Source organism: Rhincodon typus, chromosome 11 (assembly GCF_021869965.1).
Source record: "Rhincodon typus isolate 14 chromosome 11, sRhiTyp1.1, whole genome shotgun sequence".
Lineage (NCBI taxonomy): Eukaryota > Metazoa > Chordata > Chondrichthyes > Orectolobiformes > Rhincodontidae > Rhincodon > Rhincodon typus.
The window spans coordinates 68,704,101-68,719,767 of record NC_063342.1 but is presented as its reverse complement, the minus strand read 5'-3'; the positions used below and the strand labels follow the sequence as shown (position 1 = coordinate 68,719,767).

At 39.5% G+C, this 15,667-nt stretch overlaps 1 protein-coding gene across 1 annotated transcript in view; it reads left to right on the top strand.

The window, feature by feature from the left end:
• LOC109937908 (retinoblastoma 1) overlaps positions 1-15,667 on the top strand; it is a 78,109-nt gene that overhangs the window by 1,127 nt on the left and 61,315 nt on the right. The window contains exons 2-4 of the mRNA XM_048602533.1: positions 2,164-2,290; positions 13,351-13,454; positions 15,405-15,539. Of these exons, the coding sequence (XP_048458490.1) occupies positions 2,164-2,290; positions 13,351-13,454; positions 15,405-15,539 (366 nt within the window). The remainder of the gene's footprint in view (positions 1-2,163; positions 2,291-13,350; positions 13,455-15,404; positions 15,540-15,667) is intronic.

Genomic DNA, 15,667 nt, shown 5'->3' with positions numbered 1-15,667 from the left:
TCTACTGTTGTAGCAGTTAAGATAGGGCATAATCCTCCGTAGGTAGCACTAGGGTATAATCTTTCAAAACACCGCATTAATCACATGTAGTGTTTTTAACGACAATCCTATTACCCAGAGAAGCTAGTAGGACGACTCTTCAAATATGGGGTAATCGATAGTAACTAGAATATAGTATAATGCATCATTCGTTAGCAACAGCCTTTTAACTCTCAATTTACTTTGGGGGAAAAAGGACTTCGATTTATACAGTGCCTTTCTCGACATCGGAACACCCTGATGAATTTCTTTGGAACGATAAGGTAGTCTCTGTGATAGTGTAGGGTTTCTGACAGCCAATTGCACGCAGGCAACTCCCTTCAACAGCAATGTGATAAATGTTGATGAGGTGAGAAGGACTGAACTGGCTCCCTGTTGTTTTAGCACGCTACTCTATCATACTTAAAAAATAGTTTGGTAGTTCAGCATTAAGGAGCTAATTCCAAGGTTTTCTTGAGTGAGTGAAAGAAAAAGGAATTTTGCTACTTGCTAAATCTGACGAAAAATCAATAAAACACATCGTACACGTTCAGATTTTACATTTTAACAGGGGGCAAGTGCTAAGTACAGACAAGAAAATAATGTACCGTTTGAAGGTCCAATGAGAAATTTTAATCTGGGACCACGGTTGTTTAATTGATGCCTTGTATGCTCAGCAGCAGCAAAATTTGTAGATATCTTTGACTTCTTGGTGAATTGGCTGCTTCTGCAATTTGCAGTTCACAGACAATGTCTTCCAAAAGGCTGGGAGAAACCATGGGAAGCGGGGGGGGGGGGGGAGAGAGTGAGAGTGCTTCCAGTTCTACTTTTAGAAATCCATTATTCCTCTCTACTTTGCCCAAAAGCTGTTGCTTGAAATATGCTGCATTTGTTTATTTCTGCAGCTGGCTTTAGTTTTCTCTCATGATAGACGCTGTAAGGGTGAGTCTTTTGTTCCAGTATATAGAACTTCCAGAAAGGCACTGATGAAAGGTCATCAACCTGAAACATTAACTCTTTTTTTTCATTCTAGATGCTGCCTGACCTGCTGAATGTTTATAGCATTTTCTGTTTGTATCAACTTCACAACCTGTTTCCTGTCACTCAACCAACTTTAAAATCATGCTGCCACTGTCCTTTTCATTCTCATGCTTCAGCTTTGCTGGTGCACACTTTTTGAAAGTCCATATGGACCACGTGAATCGTATTACCCTTATAAAAACCTGTTACTAATTTTTTTAAAAAGTGGTAAAAACTCTTTGTCTTTGGAAAACACTTGATTTCCATTATTCATGCTTGTTCAAATAACTTAATTTTGTCCTGGATTATTGTTTCTGAAAGTTTTTCCACTGCAGGGTTAATACTCCATCCTGTAATTGTTGGATTTGTCTTTGATCATCAGATTTGTTTGCTAGGTAGAATTGTCATGATCTCAGATATTTCAAATTCAGTGACTTCCTTTACATGTAGTTTCGTATGTTAGATTTATTGTACCTTCAGTGATAGCACTGTGGCTTTGGCAGTTACCATTCATTTGGAAATTATGGCGGTGATCATTAAGTCTGCTAATATTATTCAGCAAGTCTATTTATTGCATTTAATGCTTTGAACTCTTTGAGTCCTTAAGGTCCTTGTGCTTCCCTTTCAAACCAAATTTACATCATTACTACATGCGACTCCAGACCCACTGGAGTTCCTTCCCCTGGTTTCTCCCAGCCTTTTGGAAGACATTGTCTGTGAACTGCAAATTGCAGAAGCAGCCATTCACCAAGAAGTCAAAGATATCTACAAATTTTGCTGCTGCCGAGCATACAAGGCATCAATTAAACAACCATGGTCCCAGATTAAAATTTCTCATTGGACCTTCAAATGGTACATTATTTTCAGGTCAATTAGGGATGGGCAGTAAATGCTAGCATAGCCAGTAATGCCCACACTGAATACAAAATAAAATTTACAATTAAAAATGATCCATTGTTTTGGAATTCATGTACCATTTGCACCATTTATTATGCTGAAGCATAGAACCTGAAGTTTTAATTCATAAAAATAATTGTTACTGATGGCTGAGTTCCACAGAAATTAAGGACTCATCTTTGTAATGTGATTTCATATTTGTTTTTCACATTATCTTTTTCTTTTTAGACATGACCACAAAGATGCAGATTTTGTCTTACTGTGCCAAAGCCTTAAAGTGGGAGAAAATGTGAATGAGAGGGCTTGGAAGATTTGGGAGTCAGTATCGGTGCTTTTAAATGATAGTATTGTATTGGTAAGTATCTTAATTTGTTGGAAATTTTGGACTCTAGCTTTATTGATTGATGAAAATCAATATCTGGTTTCTACATGGTTGTAGTTAAAATTATATGTACGGGATTACTTTGGACATGGTGGAAACTAATCATCTACTGAAGAGCAAGTTCCATTTCTTATTAACTGTAGGCTAATTTTTGAATTGAAGGTCTTCTTCCATTTTGCCTGCAGTTTTCATTCCATCCCTTAGCCTTCTGTCCTCTAGTTCTTATTTCCTGTGCATCTTTGTTAAAATTATTCTAATCCATTTTAATGACAGATTCCAAAAGCTAGAGACAAGAACATACCTGGCAATTGATCACATTTATTATTCAAAAGCATTATCTTAAGGCTACATACAAAGCAGTACATGCACTTATTTTTCTAGAAACCTGTTTGCAATGAACTTCTTAGGAATAGTTAGTGATGTTGATCCAGACTTGTTCTCAATACTTCAAGGTTATAGCTTACTGAAGAGCGTACTTAAGTTCGCTTTATATATAATTTGCTCTTTTATTTTTTGGAGGGGGGGGAAAGAAGCTAACATTGTCTAATTCTGGTTCAGATTATCTTTATTATTTTGTTATTCTTGGACCTTAGAATACACAATAATAAAGACTTTGTATCCAGAACAATAACTCTTTTTCCGAGGCATCATTGTGATGAAATGATATGATTTGCCAGCACACAGATCAACCAATTTTGATTTAGTCAAGTGGCTTAACTTGAATAAGCTACATAAGCAGCTCTGTCTTCATTCTATATTTAAACAGAGGGAAAAAAATTCAGATTCTTTTAAACCCCATTCCCCCTATTTTATGATAATGGCATTTGATTTGGCCTGCTATCCAACAATTGCTCCACTGATTTCCCACTTTACTGTTCAAAATGGTTAATTGTCTATAAAGTGTTTTTGACTTTGTGAAATGAAAGGCACCACACGCATGCAGTTTGTTTAAACTCTTCTGTCTCACTACTTCTTCAAGCATTTTACATTCTTCCTGGAAGTTGTGTATATAAAGTCCATCTTTTGGTCACTTATCCTCATGCTGTCATCACTCCTCAGCATCCATTTTCTTGTTTGAAAATGTGCTAGGGAATTGTATAATGTAAAGGCATATAAACACGTGTTGATATGTTAACTCATTAACTTAGGTTTAAAGCACATTAACCTGTTAATGGCTACTAACTCTCTGGCAAGTCTAGTGAATATTTTATGACTTTCAGGAATAATTAGCATTTGGCATTGAGACCAATGTGCATACTTTGCATGGATCCCAGTTGCAAGCATTGCCATGAAAACATATTTCCAGGACTTTTTTTTTGAAGCTTGGTAATTATTGTTATCATTCATTATCAAAAGAAATTTTTCTTTTTTGTTGATTTACATTATTCAGTGATTGTCAGTGTGTTATGAAAATAGCTATACTACCAATCAGTTATACTCCGGACATGGTGAAGTGTATTGGATGCATGCTCAAGGTTACCTTATTGCACCTGCCATGACATTGCTTGCAGTAAGTCTGTGCTTATTTATAAGAGTAGTTCCATGTATGATGTCCAATGTATTGACATGACAAGATGAAAGTGTCTCCCTTTGTAAGACTTGACTGGAGCACTGTTTGTTTCTACTGTCATCTCAGCTTTGCAGCCTCTCGTCCACTTCACTTTGCTAATTGCTGTTTTGTGGTCCTGTATATTTGTTTAGTGTACGTTACCTGGGCACAATAGTGGGGAAGATAGGCCGAGACAGAACAATACCGGAATAATGTAGAGAAGTAATGTCTTTCCTACTTACATAATTAATTAGAATGTCAGTGCCATTGATGTGGTCACACAATGATGACAATGCACTGGAATCTGAAGTGCAGCTTCGTGGAACTGGAATTATTGCACTCATTGATGCAGCCTTCCCTCACTGTCCTGCTTGCTGCCCTCGCCTGTTTGCTGGCTTCCCTTCTCGCTGTTCCCTTTGCCAGTTCCACTAGTAGGATCCCTTTTTGGCCAGACCTTTGCCACCTTTTCATAGAGGCCACAAATGAAATAGCACTAAGTGCCCTTTCTAAACATTAGTGTTTATCAGCCTGCTTTATGGCAATTTGAAGGATTAAGGGATGTCTCAGGCTAGGAAATCCTATATTGAGATTGCATGTAACTTTTACTTCTGCTGATGAACTGTGTCTCATAGATGTGTACTTCTGAGCTATCGGATCTGGTTTTTGTCTGTACCATTTAATGTTGTGTTAATGCCATAAGATGAAGGATGGCCTCACTCAAGGTGAGACTTTGTCTTCATAATTGCATTGCTGATCGTGACTTCCACTACTATCGTGGGCAGATGTGCCTGACGCGGCAGTTGTTTGCTGGGACGTTGAAATGCATACTTTTATTTAAATTCTTCAAAAACCAGTAGTGTTCCACAAGGTGTAGCTCTGGGTCCTTTCTCGTTTGTCATCCAAATCATTTATATAAAGGACAATATAGAAGGCATGGTTAGTAAGTTTGCGGATGACACCAAAATTGGTGGCATTGTAGATAGTAAAGGTTTCCTAAGATTACAAAGGGATCTTGATCCAGTGGGTCAATGAGCTGAAAAATGGCAGATGGTGTTCAATCTGGATAAATGCGAGGTACTTTATTTTGGTACAACAAAGAACTGTGGGCTCATACAATTAATGAAAGGGCCTTGGGCAGTGTTGTAGAACAGAGGCGCCTAGGGGTTCAGGTGCACAGTTCTTTGAAGTTTGCATCATATATAGACAGGGTGGTTAAAAAGGTGTTTGGCATGCTTGCCTTCATTGCTCAGCCCTTTGAGTATAGGGAAGTCATGTTGAGGTTGTACAGGACATTGGTGAGGCCTCTTCTGGAATACTGTGTCCAGATCTGGTGACCCAATTATGGGAAGGATATTATTAAGCTCGAGAAGGTTCAGAAGAGATTTAGCAGGATGTTGCTGGGTATGGAAGGTTTGAGTCCTAAAGAAAGGTTGGATAAGCTGGGACTTTTTTGACAGGAGCATAGGAGGTTGAGAGATGACCTTATAGATGTTTAAAATCATGAGGGGTACAGATAAGGTTAATTGTAGGTGTCTTTTCCCTAGGATGGGTGATGGTCAAGACCAGGGGGCACATTTTTAACGTGAGAAGAGAGGTTTTAAAAAAGACATGAGGGGCAAATTTTTTACACCAAAGGTTGTTCGTGTGTGATATGAACTTCCTGAGGTAGTGGTGGATGTGGGCACATTTACAACGTTTAAGTGACATTTGGATAGGTACATGAATAGGAAAGATTTGAAGGGATACAGGCCAGGAGCAGGCAGGTGGGACTAGTTTAGTTTGAGATTGTTTGGTGTGGACTGGTGGACCAAAGGGTCTGTTTCTGTGCTGTATGACTCTATGAACATAGCCAAGGAATCCATTATCTCTGCACTCATCTCTTTTATGATGTGGACCATCAGGTCCTGGTGATTCGTCAAATTTTAGTTACTTTACTTTCTCTGTTAGTTTTTCTTTGCAGATTTTATTAATTATCTTCATTTGCCCATATCTATTAGCCCCTAGGTTAAGGGGAGCTCGCCACATAAAGGGCCAGGCTAATGTGCTTGCATCTGTAACTGGTAGAATTTAAAATTCAATTAATCAGGAATTGAGAGCTAGACTACAGTAAAAGTGACTATCAAACTGTTGATGGTGGTTGTAAAAACTCATTTGATTCACTGATGTCCTTTTAGGGAAGGAAATCTGCTGGCCTTGGTTGTTCTGGCCTACATATGACTCCAGGTTTATAGTAATAAGGTTGACTCTCTTAACTGCCCTCTGAAATGGCTCAGCAAGTCATTCAGTTCAAGGACAGTTAGGGCTGGGCAGCAAATGCTGGCCTCTACCTCTACCTCTATTTCTAAAGGACCAGCATTAAATTAAGCTTATTTCTTTCTTTTCATACACTTGTAAAATCTTCCAGTCTGTTTTTATATTCCTGGCTAGTTTGTTTACCTTCCAGTGGAAGGTAAACAAACTTTTTGAAGACCCTTTGATTAAGATGCAGGCAGTCCTCAGACCACAAAATAGTCTTCGCAATGTTATAAACCTCTGTTAATCCAAAACTGTCCTTAACATTCAAAATAAGTTACAAGTGGATCTTCCTTTCTAATTATTATTTTTTTGTTGAAAATTTTGAAGCAATTCTTTTAAATTTTCAAATGTTACATCCTTATTGAAAAAATGCAAAGATAATTCTCAACTCTCTTTAATTTTATATCTTAATGTTTGTGGTTAGAGGCTTTAAGAATGTTAATTTGATGCAATATTAATAGCCAGTTGAGTAATTAAGTAAGCCAACACAGATTTGTCAAAATTAAATCTTCCTTGGCCAAATGCTCAAGTTTTTGATGGCGTAATGCAGAGACTTCATGAAGGTAATGAGCTTGTTGTGGTTTACATGAACTTTAACTGGTATTTGTCAAAGTGCCAATCAACAGATTTCTTTGCACAATAAGAGCTCACAGAATTAAAGGAACGGTGGTATAAAATATGCTGTGACATGGAAGTATTGTGTTGAAGAGTTGGTCTTCAAGCTGGAGGAAGGTTTATAGTGGAGTTTCCTGAAGATCAGTATTAGGCCACCTACTCTTACTGATATGTATTAATGATCTTGACCTGGACCTTGTTGGATAAGGCTCAATTTGCAGATGACATGAAATATGCAAGTATTGCAAACTTTGAGGAGGAGAGACAGTTTGGTGGAATGGGTGGACAAGTAGTAGCTTAAATACTTCATGGCCTTTCTCCAGTAGATTTCATCTTGGTAAAAAGACTGCAGAGAGACAGGATAAACTAATGGGTACGTTTTTAAAGGTGGTACATGAACAGAGAGATCTGAGTGTATATGTGTATGTAAATCATCAAAGGTGGCAGGACACGCTGAGTGAACAGTTACTAAAGCATGCAGAATTCTAGGCCACTTAAATAGGAGTAACAGTACAATAACAAGTGAGTAATATATTTAAAACCTGGTTCAGATTTCAAGACTGGTTCAGGCACAACAGTAATCTTGGGTCCACTTGTGGGTCCCACGCTTGAGGAAAGATGTGAAGATACTGCAGAGAGCGTAATAAAGATTTGCAAGATTGATTCCAAGGATGAGGCACTGCAATTAGGGGGATTGATTGGTGAAGCTGGAGCTGCTCTTGGAGAAGAGTAAGGTGAGAGAGGAATTGTTAGAGGTGTTCAAAATCATGATGTGGAAGCATTGGAAAGGGTGCAGAGATTTACCAGGATGTTGCCTGGTATGGAGGGAAGGTCTTATGAGGAAAGGCTGAGGGACTTGAGACTGTTTTCGTTAGAGAGAAGAAGGTTAAGAGGTGACTTGATAGAGACATACAAGATGATCAGAGGATTAGATAGGGTGGACAGTGGGAGCCTTTTTCCTGGGATGGTGATGGCTAGCACGAGGGGACAAAGCTTTAAGTTGAGGGGTGATAGATATAGGACAGATGTCAGAGGTAGGTTCTTTACTCAGAGAGTAGTAAGGGCGTGGAATGCCCTGCCTGCAAAAGTAGTAGACTCGCCAACTTTAAGGGCATTTAAATGGTCATCGGATAATTGCAATGGTCATTGCAGCTCCAGCTTTACCAATCAATCCCCCCATTGGATAAACATATAGATGATAATGGAATAGTTTAGGTTAGATGGGCTTCAGATTGGTTTCACAGGTCGGCGCAACATCGAGGGCCGAAGGGCCTGTACTGCGCTGTTATGTTCTATGAGGTGTTTGGATGGTGAGAAACTTTCCCTGTTGCTGGAAGGTTCAAGAACCAGAGGACACATTTAAGGTAAATGGCCAAAGAAGCAACAATGATAAGGGGTAAACCTTTTTTACGCAGCAAATGTTTAGGATATGGAATACACTGCCTGTGGCAGAGACAGGTTCAGCTGAGGCCTTCAAAAGGAATTGAATTATTTTCTGAAAAGAAAGAAAGGCATTGGGCTACAGGGAAATGCAGGGGACTTGCACTGGATGAATTGCTCTTGCAAAGGGCCAGCATGGATAAGATGGGCTGAATGACAACCTCTTTTGCTCTAACAATTTTATGAGCAAATTTGCAGTGGATGTGAAGAAATGATAAATTTCAATAAGCAACAATAGTCTGAGTATTCCTGGAAAAAGAGACACATTTGGTCAAAGCTTTTCATTTTGCACTCATTGGGACAATTTGCACGAAACATTAATATAAAGGGAAAACAACATTAATAGTGTATGAGAGGACAGTGCTGATTGGTTGGCAAATTGATTGATTTATTGTTGTCACATATACTGAGATACAGCAAAAAGTGCTGTACCGGCAGATTGTAACGTACAAAGTGCACCAGGGTAGCAGAACAGAGTCTAGAATACAGTGTTACAGCCATAGAGAAGATGCAAAGAGAGAGATCAGAATTAAGATTTGAGAGGCCTGTTAAAATGTCTGATAACAGTGGGGAGGAAGCTGTTCTTGAACCTGTGCATACGTGTATTCAAACTTTTTTATATCTTTTGCCCAACGGAAGAGGGTGGAAGAGAGTATTCCTGGGGTGGGAGGGGATCTTTGATTATGTTGGTTGCTTTGCCGAGACAGCCTGAAGAATAGTTGGAGTCAGTAGATAGAAGGCTGGTTTGTATGATGGACTGGACTGTATTCATAAATCTGTAGTTTCTTGCAGTCGTGGTAAGAGCAGTTGCCATACCATGCAGTGATGCACCTGATAGAATATGTTCTATGGTGCATCTATAAAAATTGGTAAGAGACCTTGAAGACGTGCCAAATTTCCTTAGTCACCTGAGACATTGTTGTGCTTTCTTGACCATTGTGTCAACTTTGGTGGACTAGGACAGATTGTTGGTGATCATCGCTCCCAGGAACTTGAAGCGGTTGTCCTTCTCTACCTCAGCATCATTTGTGCAGACAGGGGCTGCTCTCCACTCTGCTTCCTAAAGTCAATGACCAGCTCCTTTGTTTTGCTGTCATTGGTGGAGAGATTGTTGTCTTTACACTATGCTGTTAAACACTCAATCTACTTCCTGTATTCTGTCTCGTTTCAGACCAGGCCTACGACGGTGGTGTCGTCAGCAAATCCGTAAATGGAACTGGGACAGAATTTGGCCACACAGTCATAGTCGTAGAGATGTACAACACACAACCATATTCTTTGTCCAACTCGTCCATGCCGACCACATATTCTAAATTAATCTAGTCCCATTTGGCCCATATCACTGTAAACGCGTCCTATTAATATACCCATCCAGATGCCTTTTCAATGTCCTCATCTCCTCCACTTCCTCTAGCAGTTCATTCCATACACGCACTACCCTCTGTGTGAAAAAGTTGCCCCTTACACCCTTTTTAAATCTTTCCCCTCTCATCTTAAACCTATGTCCTCAAGTTTTGGACTCCTGTACCCTAGGGAAAAGACCTTGGCTATTCACTGTATCCATGCCCCTCATGATTTTATATACTTCTACAAGGTCACCCTCTCAGCCTCTGTTCCTGGGAAAATATCCCCAACCTATTCAGCCTCTGCCTATAGCGCAAACCCTCTAACCCTGGCTACATCCTTGTAAATTTTTTCTGAACCCTTTCACGTTTCACCACATCTTTTCTATTGCAGTTGTTAATGTGTAAGGACTATAGTAGGGCCTTGAATGTGCAGCCTTGCAGGGCACTGGTGTTGAGGATTATGGTGGAGGAGGCGGTGTTGCCTATTCTTACAGATTACGGTCTAGCGACCAGGAAATTGAGGATCCAGTTATAGAGGGGAGAGCTGATACCTAGGTCTTGGAGTTTAGAGGTGCGTTTGTTTAGAATTATGGTGTTGAAGCCAGATCTGTAGTCAAAGGTGGTAGTCTTGTTATCCAGAGGGTCCAAGGATGAGTGTAGGGCCAGGGAGATGGCAATTTGGTTGGCTGGAGCTGATGTGAGTCACGACTAACCTCTCGAAATGCTCCATAATTATGGAGGTTAGAGCCACTGGGTGGTAGTCATGAGGCACCTGAGTGATGGTGGTCTTCTTGAAGCAGTTTGGGACTTTAGATCTTAGTAAGGAGAGTTTAATGATGTACGTGAATTTTCCTGCCAGCTGGTTCACACAGGATCTGAGTGCATGGCCAGGCATTCCATCCGGGCCAGTCGCTTTCTGTGGTTTCACTCTCAAGAAGGCCAATCCAACATCTGCAGGGGTGACTGTGGGTTCAGGTGCATTCGAGGCTGTTGGGATATGTGACATCATTTCACTAACCTCCTGTTCAAGGCGAGCATTGAATGCATTGAGCTTGTTGGGTAACGATGTACTGATTCTGTTCAACTTCGCTTTGTAGCCCCTTATGTCATGCAAGCCTTACTATAAACGACGGTTGTCTGTGTGGTTGGTCTGGGTCTCAAATGAACTCTGGTACGGGCGTTGTTGTGAAGAATGATGATTGACAGTTAACTGTCAAGTATTGGTTAAATATTAAACCAGACAAGTTTACATTTGTTAAGGGATTGCCCTGAGAAATTAACCAGAAAGTGACTACCTATCAATTTTATTGAGTTGGTGCAGACAGTGTAATGGCAGGTTTTGTCTGCAAAGAACAAGATCCTGTGTATAATGCGTATAGCTTCCAGTGCATGCAAGTGCACCACACTGAGCCCAACTGACCACATCCATACCTGTAAAACTCCTAAATTACATCTAATCGTACTGTTCTGCAATTGGACTGCATTTGCTAAATACCCCTGAGTGCACAAAGAATTACACTGACAATCAATTTAGGATTGTCAGTCGGGCTTGCAGTATGGTGTGCGTGCGTCTACTTTTTTGTAGAATATCATATCTGTAGACTTATTATGGAGGCATTTTTGTCTTTCCTTCAACCTGCTATCCTTAATTTTTTAAAACTGAAATTTGGCATCAACTAGTTATTGCTTTGTTCATTCCTATCAATATCCATAATGTGCTGCAGTGAGTCTCAGCCATTCATTTGCTGGATAGTAAAAACAGAAGTAAAATAAACACACAATTTTTAAAAGAATCTCCCTCCCTTCGCATTTTTGGTGGGAGACTCACTCAAGTAATCTATTTCAAAAGCACAATAGTGCAGGTGCTTGGAGTCTGAAATATTCACGATGCGTCTGACTCACCCGAATCCAAAACCATCTAGGTACAGTGATGGACTCACTATATCCCTTATCCCAACACCTTGAACTTCATGCTCAGCAAGACACTTTGAGCTCTTCTGCGGATGCTGTAAATCAGAAACAGAAACAATTAAGTTCTGAGGAAGGGTCACCGGACCTAAAACGTTAACTGTAATTTTTTTTTCACAGATGCTGCCAGACCTGCTGAGCTTTTCCAGCAACTTTTGTTTTTTTTCTCTGATTTACAGCGCCTGCAGTTCTTTCGGTCCTTTATCCTCTGCCACCCTGCCCAAAGTGGATCCTCTCACTTGTCTGCAGGATGCTCCTTCTGTCTGGACCCTGCCCCCCGCCCACCTCTTGCGTTCTCTTGATCATTTCATCGAGAATTGACAATGATACTGGCATTGTTAGCTTATCTGCTGCCTTCTGTCTTTCGAACATTTCCTCTGAACTTGCTGCACTGCGTCGTCCCTGTTATTTTTCCTTGAATTAAAATAGGTTGTTATGGATATCCATGTGGGTACGTGTTCAAGCCTGCCATTTTCGTGAGATGTGGATCAAAAAGTTTCTTCCAGTCCTCCTCAGGTACCCTCTGTCAACCCTCTTTTTTTTTTGTTTTGCAATGCACTGATGACTGTATCTGTGCTTTGAGCTGAGAAAGCTGATTAACCTTATTTCCAGTTTTCACCTTCTGCCCCTTCCATCGCTGACTCTCCCCTTCCCTTACTGCCCTGCCTTTTTTCTGAAAATAGTCTAACAATATATATTCATTATGAACCCAATGATTCCCACACCTAGCTCTACATTACATCCTGCATCCTTTCAGATCACTCTATCCTTCCTGCTTCTCTGATACGACTGACCTGGTGATACAAGCTTTCACACCAGTGTTTCTGATGCGTCTCATTACTTGACAACCTCCATCCCCTTCGTGCATCACTCATTTCTCATGCTCACTTCTGCTTTCATCTATTTTCCTTCCTTCCAGAACCAAGATCAGGTTCTCTTTACCCTCACGTCTTACTCTGGAGGATGACTCATTGACTGTTGCTTCTGACACTGTCACTGTGGTTCTAATGCTAAACACACCTTCCCCTTTAACCTTTCCATGAGATCATTTGCTCTTAACCACCCTTCAATCGCCTCAATACCCAGTCCCCTTCCAAGCAAGGGCAAAAAACGCAACCCCTACATTCCTGTCTCCTCCCACATCACCATTTAATGTCCAAACACTCCTGCGTGAAGCTGCAGTTTGTGCTTCTTTCAATTTCATACACTGTATTCAGTCCTTACAATATTATGTTCTACACAAGGGAGACCGAATTTGCAAAGTGTCTGCATTCAGTCTCAAGCACTTGAGGAACTGCACCTTGTCTTTTGATGAGGCACTTTCTAACCTTCAGGCTCAACACTGAGCTCAGCAATTTCAGTCTACAGTCTTTATCCCCTTGGTCTTAATCTTGTGTTTCTCCTGTATTATTTGCATTTGAGTGGCAGTTCATTATTGTGCAGTGTACTGTGGACACCATAATTTGTTTCTTTGCTGTTCCATTTCCATTCCCTTTGATGTCATGCAACCAACTTTTTTTGTCATTTAATGTTTTCTGTATTCCACTATCTCAAATCTTTCCTTTAGTTCTCTATCCGCCCTTTTCTATTTCTCCTGATTGAACCTGTTATGTTTCCACCTTTTGAAAGGCCATCAACCAGAAACATTAACTTGTTGTATTTCTAAACTTTTTTGTTTGCGTTATGCTGTAATCTATTTCAAACCTAATGACACTTGTTATTTGATTTTGTTTATACGTTGAGGTGCTCTGTTTCCATTTATGTTCATGTTTATTTTTATTTAATATTTTCAGTAAGTTAAATTGGATGTTCTCTTCTAGGCGGCCACACGGAAGTATTGGGGTATCTGCATCTTCATTGCAGCCGTAGACTTGAATGCAGTTTCCTTCACTCTGACAGATTTGCAGAAAACATTAGATCTGAAGTAGGTTTATGAATTCGCATTTTATTATTTTCCGTTGACGGTGTCATTTAATCACTGAAATAATTTTTTGCTGAAATTCAGGAGTCTTCTAATTAGTTTAAGCAAATCATTGCTGTGAAGTTGAACTATTTGTAAGAATTGCTTAACCATGTTTTGATATCTGGCTTTGTGCATTGAATTCATCCTGCAAATTTTTATGCAGAGTAATGACATTTGTGTGTACTGTGTTCAGGACACTGTTTAGAGTTTACAGTTTAGGTCAGAAGTCGCATGACACCAGGTTATAGTCCGACAAGTTTATTTGAAATCTCAAGCTTTAGGAGTGCTGCTCCTTTCTCAGGACTTCACCTGATGAAGGAGCAGTGCTCTGAAACCTTGTGATTTCAAATAAACCTGTTGGACTATAACCAGGTTCATGTGACTTCTGACTTTGTCCATCCCAGTCCAACACTGGCACCTCCACAGCATATTGATTTAGGTGCAGTAATTAGGTCTGTAGACTGATCAGTCGAAGTTTTTGAGCTTCTGTGTAGGCTGCAAGTTTGTGTTCATGGGCAGTAGAAGGCCTTGTAATCAGTTGTGGAAATACAGTGAAATAGTAAAAGGAATAACAACACAAGAGACCAAATAGGCAAACAAATGTGCAGTTGATGAGCTCAATTTTTGAAAATAAAAGTTAAACAAAGTGACCAAAGTGAATTAATGCTGTATTAAATCGCTCATGTATGATTAAAAATTAGATCTGTACTTGCGCTGTCCTCAATTATCAGTTTTGGATTTATTGAATTAAAAGCCAGTGGCTTCTCTGAAAGGAGGAAGTATTAGTAAGCATATATTCCTGGTGGCGTGCTCGAGTATGCAAGATTCATTGACCTCCAACCTGAATCCTGTTCAGGAAATGCAATGGACAAAAAACCAGGGGAAACTAATCTCTTAAGAGAGAAGGAGTATAGCATGAAGGGAAGAAAACCAGAATAGTCATGTGTTACTTCAAGAAAAAGAATTAATAAACAGTGCTGAGACATTTGACACACAAGTCTGATGATAAGTACAAATCATGTAGCAGTATCTCTGCCAACGGTGTCTACCACCATCAAGGCATGTAACCTTCTGATCTGGAATGTGAAATTATAATCTAGCATGAGAGCACCTATGATGCTACTCACTTAAATCTGAAACTTACCCCCAGCAGGTAGAGAAAGCACCCTGAGAAATGAATCCGTTTTTTAAAAAAAAATTCTGACATCCAAATGTAAGCATTAATTTTAAACATGTTTAAGTGAATGAACTTGACTCGGGTAAATCTTATTTTTAAGATCATTCAGTAGCAAACGTGGGCAATGTTGGAGAAACTCAGCAGGTGTGGTAGCGTATGGTAGAGAGAGAAGCTAAGCATTTGGAGTCTGTATTGACTAGGGTCATACTGGATTCAAAACATTACGATAGTTTCTCTTGCCACGGATGCTACTAGACCTGCTGAGTTTGTCCGCTATTTTCTTTGTTTCAGATTTCCAGCATCCACAGTATTTTACTTCTGTTCTCTATGTAAATAAATGTTTAAATAATTTTAAGAGCAGAACCATTGCAATAGGCTAGTCAAAAATCATAAAGACATTGAAGTAATTTGTTTTTGTGTGTGATTAGCCATGATCTAGAATGGTAGCACTGGCTTCATGGGCTGAATGGCCTAATTCTTCAATTTCTGTTGTATGTTTAGGGAATCTGTTTTATTGCTGAAAAGTTATAAATGTGTATTATGTCAAATGTATTAATTTATTACAGTTTTTGCAAAGTTGCTTAATTTGGATTACTGAATACTTTTGAAATATTTTGGTTCAAAAAAAGCACTATTTAACAGAAGCCTATTTCAACTAAGTAACAACATAATGTGGACGGTGCTGATAAGTGTTCTTTGACAAATGATTTTCTTTTTCTCTTTCCTTCCTGAAGTGTGACTGAGTTTTTGCAGTTGCTGAAGAAAATGGATGTGAACTTGGACACTGTTAGCACTAAAGTAAATTCACTGGTGTTGAAACTGGAGAAGAAGTGCCTTGTTTTCACTGCACTCTTTGAAAAATTTAAGAGGTAACTTCTAAAGAAAATTTGTTACTATTAAGCTTCTAAGCTTGCAATAATGAAGCATACAGAACAATATATCAGGAGCAGTATCATGCACGTATAAAAATGAGATCAGCCTGGTGAAGCTCCAACAC